This window comes from Pelophylax lessonae (genome assembly GCF_965119305.1).
Source record: "Pelophylax lessonae genome assembly, chromosome: 1".
NCBI classification, from domain to species: Eukaryota; Metazoa; Chordata; class Amphibia; order Anura; family Ranidae; genus Pelophylax; species Pelophylax lessonae.
The window spans coordinates 33,401,011-33,413,025 of record NC_138768.1 but is presented as its reverse complement, the minus strand read 5'-3'; the positions used below and the strand labels follow the sequence as shown (position 1 = coordinate 33,413,025).

Below are 12,015 nucleotides of genomic sequence, written 5' to 3'. Positions count from 1 at the left end.
GCACATTTCCCCACCTGATGCCCTCTCAGAGGCTACGGGGCCCTCCGGGTCACAACCATCCATTGATGCACTGGCGGCGCTCCTTTATGTCCCGGGTGGTTTTTGGGCGACAGGCTAGCAAAAAGCGCCACTGCTGCCTCAGATCCTGAATCTGATTTGGCCGCCGCAGACGTGGGTCTCTCTGCTGGGTCTGCGACCAACGCACTCTGTGTTCTCAGATAGTGAGGGTGATTCCTCCACTCCTGTAGCCCCACACGTAAAGGCGCTGGTGGTAGCACTGACCGTATCTGTGCGTGAGACCTTCAAAATGTAGGACGCAGCTGAAGCTGCGACTAAGGCATCAGTTCCCTTTGGCACTCACAAGCCATCCAGAGCACCAAAGGTGTTTCCTTTCCCCTCCTATTTGGACAGAATTGTTGCTAAAGAGAGAGAACTACCAAAATGTCCCCTTGTGGTCCCTAAGCTATTTGCTATACGGTACCCCTATTTGCTATACGGTACCCTCTGTGAGGAGTCCCTTCTTAAAAAGTGGACTGTTCCACCGATGGTAAACCCTCTGGTTTCCATGTTGAACAAGGCAACCATGGTTCCGGTTGAAGAGTCCCTGGACTTGACCCACTTCAGCTCTGGAAGGTTTTACCACCTTAATGACCAGGCCATTTTTTGCGATTTGGGGCTGCCTTACTTTAACATTGCACCCAAATACAATTGATATCCTTTTTTCCCCCACAAATGGAGCTTTCTTTTGGTGTTATTTGATCACCTCTGCGGTTTTTAATTTTTGCGCTAAAAACAAAAAAAGAGAGACAATTTTGAATAAAACACAGAATCTTTTACTTTCTGCTATAAAACGTTCCCAGGCCAATTTGTATTCTGCTACATATTTTTGGTAAAAAAAATCCCAAAAAGCGTATTTTAATTGGTTTGAGCAAAAGTTATAGCGTTTACAAACTACGGGATAGATTTTTGTACTTTTTTAAATCTTTATTAGTAATGGCAGCGATCAGCGATTTTTAGCGGGACTGCGACATTGCAGCGAACAGATCGGACCCCTAACTGACATTTTTGACACGTTTTGGGGACCAGTGACATTAAAACAGTAATCATTTCTAAAATATACACTGTTACTGTATAAATGACACTGGCAGGGAAGGGGTTATTACTGGGGTGATCAAAGGGTTAAATGTATATTCCTATTTGTGCTTACTAATTGTGGAGGGGCCAGGGGGGGGGGCTCTGTGACAGGCACAGAGAGATCAGTGTTTCAGCTCAGTCAGATCCGGTTGAGCCGGGGAACCAGAGAGTCCCTGATGTGGTGGATTCGTTCTCTGGCGCTTCTGCTGGGCAAATCCTTCCTCCCCTTGTATTGGACAGTGGTCACCACGGATGCTAGCCTGCCTGGGTGGGGAGGTGTCAAAAATTCTGCTCAGGGGGTCTGGATACTGGAAGAGTCCAGACTACCGATCAATGTCCTGGAACTTTGAGCAATCAGACTGTGCCTGGAGCATTGGACGGATCATCTTCAGGGATGTCCAGTGCACATTCAATTGGACAATGCCATGGCCGTGGCTTATGTATATAACTAGGGGGGCACAGGAAGTGTCCTGGCGGCTCTGGAGGTAGCCGTCATTCTAAGGTGGGTAGAACATTTCGTTCCAGTCCTCTCCGCCATACACATTTCCAAGGTGGAAAACTGGCAGGTGGATTACTTCAGTGGGCAGGTGTTGGACCAAGGGGAGTGGTCCCTTCATTCGGAGGTGTTTTCTCAGTTGTGTCTTTGGTGTGGCATTCCCAAGGTTGATCTGTTGGCGTCTTGCCACAACATATAGGTGCAGAGGTTTGTGGCTCGGCCATGGGATCCTCTGGCGCGTGCTGGTGGCCCCATGGGGTCAGTATCGTCTGATTTCCACCTTACCTCGTCTCAAGCTTCTGCCAAGACCTCTACGCAGGATCGAGGCAGAAAGGATTCCGGTCATCTTAGTGGCCCCTGACTGGCCTCGCTAGGTTTGGTACGCCGATCTAGTGCGGCTGGTCGCTGACGTTCTTTGGAAGCTTCCCAAGGGCCAATTTTTCATCCTGCTTTACAGTCGCTGGCTTTGACGGCTTAGCTGTTGAACGCCAGGTGCTGGAGGATCAAGGTTTGTCTGAGTCTGTGAATTCCAACGCTGTTAAAAGCTAGGAAATCTATTTCTAGGAAGATCTACCATTCTACGTTAAAGGCGTACATCGCCTGGTGTGAGTCTCTTCGAGTTCATCCTTGCTCTTTTTCAGTGGCTCAGGTCTTGACCTTCCTTCAACGGGGGGGCGGGGGGGGGTTAAACAGAAACTGGCCTTGAGTACTATCAAGGGCCAGGTGTCGGCCTTGGCGGTCTTTTTTCAACGGCTCTTGGCCACACACTCTTTGGTGTGTACTTTTTATCAGGGAGTTCGGCACTTGGCTCCTCCAGTCTTCGTTACTGCCTTGGGACCTCAATTTGGTGCGCTCAGTCCTCCAGAAGCCTCCTTCTGAGAATCTTCAGGAGATTTCCCTTCTTACACTGTCCCACAAGGCAGCCTTTTTGGTGGCGATCACCTCTGCACGCATGGTGTCGGAATTGGCAGCGTTATCCTGTCGGTTACCTTACTTGGTGGTTCACAGAGATAAGGTGGTTCTTTACCCCTGTCCATCGTTCCTTCCAAAGGTTTTTCTCTGATTTTCATTTGAATGAAGACATTGTGTTGCCTTCCTTGTGTGCCAGGCCAAAACATCCGAAGGAAATTGCTTTGCATCCCTTGGATGTGGTCTGGGCAGTTACGGAATCTTTTAGAAAATCAGACTCCCCATTTGTGCTCGTGGATGGGCCCTCGGAAAGGGTTGTCCTCTTCTTCTGCGACCATTTCCAGATGGATCAGACAGACGGTAATTCAGGCCTATTTCATCAAGGGTCACGTTCCTCCTTTCCCTGTCAATGTGCAGCCGCTCAGTGCCTCCTGGGCCTTTCGTCATTGGGCGCCAGTGACACAGGTTTGCAAGGCGGCCACCTGGTCGTCGGTGCACACTTTCACAAAATTCTACATAGCGGATGTGTTGGCATCTGTGGATGCTTCCTTTGGCCGCAAGGTTTTGCAGGCAGCTGTTTAGAGGTCCTAGTCCTCTGAGGGTGTATTGTTTTTTTTTCAGATGGGCTCCAGTTGTTTTGGTTGAGCTCCTGTTTACCTAGTTGGCTATAGTTTAGCCTTGGGAATTTATTTTTTACTGTTCCCACCCCTCATGTTTAACACTGCTTTGGGACGTCTCAATGGGTAAGAAGATCAGGAGCTGTGTCCCTCAATGAACGAAAGAGAATAAGGGATTTTTTCCCGTAAAATCCATTTCTCTGATGTTTATTGACGGACACAGTACCCACACCTCTGTGGAGTTGTATTTCTTCCGACACTGCTTGTAACAAAACTGAGCACCTATAGCAGAGAGAGGGAGTATACCCCCTGGGACTGCCCATAGGCGTAGCCAGACTTTTTTTTTCTGCCTAGTGTCCTACTCCTGTAGGGGGCAGTATAACCCAATGGTTAAGAAGTTCAGGAGCTGTGTCCGTCAATGAACATCAGAGAAATGGAATTTACGGTAAGTCAAAAATCCAATTTTTTCAGTAATGGCACCCTTTATAAAACTATGCAAAATCCAGGGGCTAGCCAGTCTAAAGTGTAAGAAACTCAAGTGGATAACCTGAGCTTGAGACAATGCACACAACCACCTTGATTCAATTAACTTTACATCATAAGTTCCCCCAACACACCAGTGCCCCCCTCCCATCATATCAGAGGTCCCCGTTCACATTAGAGTCACCCCTACGCATGGGAACCCCCCACCCCCCAAACTGGGTCCTGTGCGCAGGGCAACACAGGTGGTACCCCAGGGAGTATTGGAACCTTGGTTGAGAAGCACTGTCTTAATCCAAAGCTTCATTTGTATATTTTATATTTGCCTGGAGTTCAGTTTTAAGTGTGTCATCATCACTTTCCACTCAAATAAAAATGTTTTTTGGGCAGAGCTTGTCTTAAAATATAACAGGCTTTTTATAAATGTCTAATTTGTTTTTGGCAAGTTTTTTTTTTTTTTTGATTAACCTTGTTCCTTTTAAACATACTGGTGGGATATGCACAAGGTGGTAACAAGTGTGACTTTTCATTGTTAATCCTCGTTGTTTTATTCTGTACTTCTTCAAAAGGTTTTACTAATGCCTTGTACAAGGCAAAAGGGATTATAAGCAGGCCCTATTGGAAGATTATTTATTGAACTCTGAAGACCTTTAGACTGATGAAAAACAATGAAGCTTTTCTTGTAGACCTTGTGAAGAAGTTCTGGTTAATGAAGGACAATCACATCTCTTGTGATGCATCCATACCTTGTAGTGGCCTGCATGTCAGTCTCGTGTCCAAATTCAAAACTTTGGAGGGCCTGAAGGGGTATTACCCTCTCTAGTCACCCTATGCAAAGCTGTGTGAGCCATTTTGTGCCTGGTAATGGTTATCACCTCTAGCATCCAATCAAAATGTATGCCTCACCTATCTAACTACAGTAGACAGAAATTGGTTGCTGTGGGGTTCTGAATTTTCAGCAATACATGTATCCTTGTTTTGCCCATTGATAAAATGGTGGCTATTGATCCAAGCCTTTATTATCCAGCCTTGTCCCTACGGTGTGAACTGCTACCAAATGCTGTTTATTACTCAGCTGCTCTGGGCCTCCTCCATTGGATGGAAGGTGACCACAATTACAGTAGTGTGTTGCCTTTTCTCTGCCATTGGGTAGGAATGATTAGCTGAAAGTCACCCTTTGGCAGAGAATAGATGATCGTTCTCAACAGCAGAGGCCTGGAGGGAGCCCAGAGAAGTTCACAGGTAAGTATGCAAAAAAATTTTTTAGCAGCAAGGATGCCGGTGTAGGCTAGATTTTTTTTTATTGTGTAACAGGTCCACTCTAATGCTAGATGTATAAAAAGTCAAGCTCCTGGTTAAAATGGCTAAATTAGCATCTACAGCAACCCAATCCAAAACCATCTGTAGAGATCTGATTGTCCTTGTTGGTTGGATAGATTGATAGTTATAGTGGTAATGGATAAATCTTGCTTCCTCTTTTGCATGGTAATTATAGTCACACCTTCAGTTCATTTTAAAGCATGTTAAAGCAAAGAAGGCAAACATGAAGAGCGGAGATACAATAGAAATTTGAAACCTTCATGTCTGGGTTTTTTATTTTTATTTATTTTATTGCCCCCTAACTGAGATAACCCATTTCAAGGACAACTCCACACTTGTATTGTATTGGCTTTTCATATCTGATGGGAGCTTGGGCGGTGAGATTAACCTTATAGCAGTATGTGTTTCTCCTACTTTCTACACATCTGTAAGAATTGTTCCACTCCCAAAGCCCAACTGAAATCCTTTGGTGTGGCTTGACACCATCCGGTAAATAGCCACCACTAAAACCATGTGCACACAGTTTATATAAGAGCAGTGTATACAGCAAAGCTTTGGCCAGCTTCAAACAGCTTTGTTAAAGACTTCAGCACTTCTTCTCTGGAAAACCTTCTCCCATGGAGATGCTTGTTCCAATGACAACTGTCAACAAGGGATTTGGCTTAGTTTGGAAAGATTTCTCCATAATGAAGGCTATTTCCAATGGGACACAAATAGTATTTAATCACAATTACGTGATAGTTTGCGCTTTTGGGGTAATATTTGAGATATACACAGATGCGGATAACAAATGTAATAATATAAGAAAATATAACAAGAATACATAACTTAGGATGCTGTTTCGCCATGGAGTCCCATCCGCTTTTCTTTTGGGGTGGAAGAGATGATCACAGGCGCATGCATGATAGCAAGCTCTGATACGAGACTGAATTTTTCAAATTTTAGCTGTAGTATATAGGACTTGTGTATAAAGATATGGCCAACCCCCAGCCAACTTCCCTTGGAGCAATGTGACCTTTTAAGGACTTGATCAGTTTGTAATGGCATTCCTTTAACATATAGTCATCTAAGGTAACTTGAGTTTGGAGGCTTTCTTAGATATTGTGAGACAATATGCAATTTCCCCATCAGATGGCAATGATTAACAAAAAACCCTGACAAGGGTTTCTACCATTCCCTACTGTACCACCTCAAACCCCCTACCCCCCCCAAATACTTTTGGTTTTAAATACACTTTTTAAAGCCGGTTAGCAGCTAATCTGTTTCAATCTTTTTATTAAGATTTCAAATAGTAATAGAACAATGTAGGTAGGCAAAGTCAAGTACAAAATAGAACTGTCAGCATAGCCATTATATGGACAATGACAGCCATAAGTTATGGAAAAAATGAAGGGGGCTAACCATGGACCCATAAAAAGTCAATAGGCAGGTATGAGAAACTACATCAATGTGGGTATCCATGAAGAGTCCCATAAAGTAGACCATATGCAGCTATATTTCTAGAAAAGGCTAGACCAAAAAATGGGTCTTATTTCAGGACAACATTGTGGGTCCAACAGCAAAGTCAAGCAGGACTACCCCCACCCCTCCCCTCGACTGGGCAAGTAAAAACCACAGTAATATAAGAATTAACCTTATCTAATAAAGCAACTGCTAGCAACTTTTAAGTGACAACCAGCGCCTCTAATTAGGACTATCTTGACCTGGAGCTAAATGGTACTTTCATAGCTTCAACAAAGCTGCCCAAAGCTCGCCGAAAACTTTGAAAATGCTTTGTCGAATCTTGCTATTCAAACCGCTCTTATAGAAGCTGAATGTCTTATGTAAAAGGTCTAAGGGCTTGTTTTTTTTTAGAGGACAGTTGACAGGCGGTTAGGGGAGATGTCGCCTCCTCTCTGGCAGTTTTAACCCTAAAAAGGCTGACACACAACCCTGCAGCTGCATGCTTTGCATGTGATTGTGGCAGGGGCCGATTACCTTTTAATGGATGGCAATTGGCTGTGGTACTACCGAATGTTATAGGGGTTTCATTTTTGCCGTGGCCACAGTTTTGAGAGGCTTCATGTCATTGTGTACGGTCAGGAGCTGGTAAAACTGGGACCCAACTAACTGCTTTTACTGCCTCCTGGCTGCACATCTTAATGAGCCCTTAGTGCAAAGTTCAGTACAAGTCAACCTTGCACTAATCTGTCTCAACTAAAGGGAATTGTAATTGGTTGATTTCAGTTGCTGCTCTTTGAATTGGAACTTTGCTCCTTTGTCCTATTAAATATGTAGCAGTTGAGTGGTATCTCATCACCAAAATCCCTGAAGGATATAAAAATCTGTGCAATCTAACCCAGCAATTAAACAAATATTAGATAGCTTTTTCGTTTTTAAACTACAGCTGTTATTAGAAGCAAAGCCTGTCAGTATCCTAGAGTATACTGGAGAAATAAGTCTTCAAAAATGTTCATTTGTTTTCTACATTTCTATGGACAATATCGTTGGAACTTGTGAGGGAGTTACCTACGTGTATATATCTGCCATCTCTTTTTTGTTAGCTTTCCAGTTTGATGCTTGGGCTCATTCCCAGTCTAATGTGCGCACAGATCATTTAATTTTGGATCACATTTTTTTGTGTGCGACTTGGGGATCAGAATTTTCCACTTAGGAATTTTTTACGTGATAGTATTTTAATGGTGGCATTGCATAAGGTATACAATTTGTCTGGCTTGAATTTCTTGATACAGGTTGAGTTTAGTAGGTAGGAGTTATACCAAGTTGTACTTTACCCATGCAGGACAAAGCAACAGGTGCACTTATAATACACCGTACAACATGTGCTGTCCTTGCCAAAATCTCTAGCGCCAGAAAGAAACTGGTTTTAGAAGCTGAAGACTAACACCCCATACTTTAGAGGTTTCGAAGAGTCTTGCAAAAGGGGTTTTTTTGTGGCTCGTAGCATCCACATTCTTCCCTTCCTATATCCAGAGTGTAGACAGCACAAGTGCTTTCTTCAAAAGTTCAACAAAAGGTTATTGTTCCCCTATTAATCATAGAGGCTTTACATCCTCTACATTTACCAGGGTGAAGCATGTTAGAGGAGGCACTGGTGTCTGGCGGAAGTTGGCTGCTCACAGAACATTGATGTTTTATTAAACTTTTGAAAAAAGCAGTTGTGTCCCCTGCTCTTTTTTTTTTTTGGTGTATCTCAGGTGGGAGATGAAATGCTATTACAGTCAGAGCCAAGCTTATAAGCATGAAAGTGGAATTATTTTGTTCCTATTGCTATGTTAGACCTTTGTTCTGAAGCAAAGCATGGCCATTTTCTAGATAGCGAATGAATAGCGGCATCTGACAGTGGAGCATAATGCATAGCCACTAATCTCTCTTACCTTGCAGCCCTTGAAGATCACGACAGTGCTGTGGATGACCGGGACAGTGATTACCGTAGCGAAACCAGCAACAGCATTCCGCCACCCTACCACACCACCTCTCAGCCCAATGCCTCCGTCCACCAGTTCCCGGTGCAACCGCGACTGCAGCAGCAAGGTGGTTCCCGAGAGTCCTGTGTAGACTCCATGCAGAGCTACGACTTGGACTTTCGGGAGAGAAGGACCATGAGGTAATTTCTGCCGAAGGGGGAGAGTAAGAATTCTTGTAGGTCAAGTAAGGGTTTTGTTTGTTTCAATCTGATTTGTGAATGGTTCTTTAAAATATATTCTGGAGCAGCAAATTCCAAGCTGTGGAGTTTTATAATATGCCTTAGACCCATTTTTTATAACTAATATATACTTTGCATTTTTCAAAACAACAGAAAGTAACTTTTTTTAATGGAAAAAAATAATAAAAATTGTATTTAACTTGACAATCTCTAAGTGTAAACGGTCATTTCCCTCCAGAAGCTCTTTATTTCTACAATAGCGTAGAATTTAAAGCCATTCAATATTCATTATTGAATTATTCTACAAATGATTGTCAACCTTGGGCTGCTTGGTTATTGAAACCCCTGTTACAGTTTGGGGCCCTTTAGGAGAGAAGTCAGCTTTATTTACTTACAAAGGTTGGCTGTTGCGTGAAGTACAATATTTATCTCATTAACTTCCACAGGAGAGCCAGTGCCTGTATGAAGCCTAAGGCCGGTCATAGATGGAGTGATTTTCTTTCTTGCAGCCACGGGTTGCAGGAAAGAAAATCGCTCAATTCACCCAACTACACAGTCAATGTTGATGGGGGAATCCCTCTCGTGGAGCCACTGTTTTCTCCCGGCTGGGGAAGCCGTTACCACCGGATGCTTCTGAACCAGCAGCCGAGATTTGAACCGTCTATGGCTGGCTGTGTTGCACTGGTTATACAGTGGAATGCTGTGTTGCACTGGTTATATCTGCTAACATACTGTAGATACTTAGACAGCTTTGTGAATATGTACATGAGCAGTTTTTCCACCAACCAGTGCTTGTTGGAACAGCAGGTTTCAGATACCCAATCAGATTTCATACAACTTAAAAAATGAATGAACTGAAGGCTCTAAGTCACTGAACGTCCCCATAGCTTAGGAGCATGCAGCAGTAGCTTGAAACAAATGCATTGGTGTTGATATTAATGCAATCTTTAGTAATATTTTACAGGTGTCGCTTATCTCAATAATGAAGAACTTTCCGCAAGTCATAATGTTAAACTTTTCTGTTTCTTACTATCTTCTGCAATGTTTCTACCCTTCCTTTTCTTTCCTTTTCAAGGCGATATGATAGCATAGATTCCAGTGCAAATGGACGGCACGACCTAGAGTCTGCGTCAGAATCTAGTCAGCTGACAAGCCGCCACTGTTCCTTAGAGAGCAGGCATTCTCTAGATCTTTCTGATAGGTGGGTCAACTTTTCCATTACTCCCTGTGCACCCCCAGCTTGTTACGTGGTTTTGTCCTGTGCCGTACGCGCTGTATGTCCTCAGTGTCATTTCTGTGCCAGGGGCCATTGTCACTTTTCAAGGTAGCTGGCTTCTTCAACAATCAATTTATGTGGCTTTTAGTCATTTGCAACAAAAACAGCCCAAAAAACTTTTGTTTAATTTCCTTTAATACCCTGCATGCAGGTTGCCACAGAGAAAGGAAACCAGGAGAAGGTTTTATTGCTTTTTGTGTCTTTGAAATGGTTTGTCCCTTGATGTATCAGTGACCACTGGTTTTGTTACAAGAAGTGAGGTGAAATCTTGCAAACACGGATGCAGCAGTAAAACCATGTAGAGTTTCTTACCCATCCTAACCCCAAACAAAAAGTTGGACCATACGGCCTACTCTAGCATTTTGTGCCTTTTTATATAGTATGCACTTTATAGTTACAGTACTAGAAGCTAGCCTAAAATGTCTTGACAAAGTCCCAAGATGCCAGCACTCTAATCGGGCCAATTACAGAAGAAAATATGCCAACTTTTTGGGGGTAACAAGGGTCTTTTTAAGTTGCCACAAGGATTCTTAACCACAAACAATTTATGTACTAGCCTACCGTAACATAAGTGCAATTGGTAAATCGTGATTGTGTCTTCCTGATGGCAATATAAAAAGGGTTGAGTCGTTAGGAATGCGATGTGTGAGACTCCTTAAAGCAGAACGTCACCTTAAGGTGGAAGATCTGCTTTTTGTCCCCCCCCCCCTTAACAAATTTAGGCATTTTGTTTTGGGGGGATACCTAGTTTTGGTAGGTACCCACTCCCACTCTTAGTCTGATCACCTAGGAAATTCCACCTGAAGTTCAGCTCCTCCCTCCCTGGTGGCAACCTCTTGGGGCACATCACAGATCCCATGAGGCTTTGGGACCATTCACGCAGCACGATAGGAAGGAGTGACAGCTAGCTTCCTACACTAAACATGCCAGCGCTGGGGACCCAAATACCAGCAAAGAACAGCGCTGGATCCTTGGACAAGTAAGTGTCCTTTTATTAAAAGTCAGCAGCTACAGTAGTTGTAGCTACTGGCTTTTAATGTTTTCCAAACAGGCTCAAGATCTTCTATAAATCACTAGATAGCCAAAATGTTGGTGGACCCCAAACTATCCCAGCTACTGGTATGTGTGTTATTCCAGACTTGTAGTAACAGATTAGCATGACTTTGCCTTTGTGCACAAACACTGCATTATCAAGACCTGATTTGGTGTGGAGGGATTCAAGTGGCCTTCATAGTTCCTTGACCTCAACTCTACAGAGCACCTTTGGGATGAATTGGAAAGCCAATTACTAACCAGATCTTCCGGGTTTTGGAATAGAATGTCTAATGAGCTAGGTGTGATGGTCAGGTGTCCACAAACATTTACACATGTAGTGTATTTTAGAAGATTTGTATTTAAAGTAAGCCTTTAATGAGGGAAATGTGGCAGCTGCCATTCAGACCCCCAGATGGAAATGCTGAGGTGTTATGAAAAATATAATGACTTTGTTACTTTTAATCAACAATTTGAAGCAAATATGCAGATTGGGAAAGCAGATTCCAAAAGCCTGCAGACTTTCTCTAGAAAAGTATTGAAGACAGATGGTTAGCGTGACCACCACATTGGCAGCCTCCATGTTTCTCTTTACTGCCAACTGCTGTCCTGTGAGCCTCTGTATGATTTACCTGTTAAATTGTAATATAAGGGAAAATATTAACCTATATGATTCAGTCTGTCACTAGCTTTAACACAGCAGTTTTTTTTTCTTTTTAGTCTCCCTGCAACCATGTTTAATTACATTAATACTGCCAGTAGCTCCATTAATTTTCCACTACTTGTAATAGGGTGACAACAGTGTTTATTTTGCAGTAAAATTGTGTGGCAGTGTTGTCACCCTGTGGACAGGGTAGGCTTAGGTGGGCATGTAGCTGTAGTCTAATAGCTTGAGCTAGGGGCTCAATGGTCAGGGCTAATAGTGGGGACATGAGACCGCCTTGCATTGTACCCTGCGATATTGGCAATACATCAGAGTGATATCTGCCATATCGGATGGACACGGTTTTGAACAAATAAAGGCCATAATCCAATTCAACAACAGTGGGCCAAACCCCCGGCGCTTCAGTTCAAAGTGCAAGTAACGCCAACTAAGGGAGTCTAT

General features: G+C 43.4%; 1 protein-coding gene across 1 annotated transcript in view; it reads left to right on the top strand.

The window, feature by feature from the left end:
- Positions 1 to 12,015, top strand: part of UNC13B (unc-13 homolog B) — a 703,803-nt gene that overhangs the window by 278,238 nt on the left and 413,550 nt on the right. Inside the window, exon 8 of the mRNA XM_082256386.1 lies at positions 8,341 to 8,563. Coding sequence (XP_082112512.1) covers positions 8,341 to 8,563 — 223 coding nt within the window. The remainder of the gene's footprint in view (positions 1 to 8,340; positions 8,564 to 12,015) is intronic.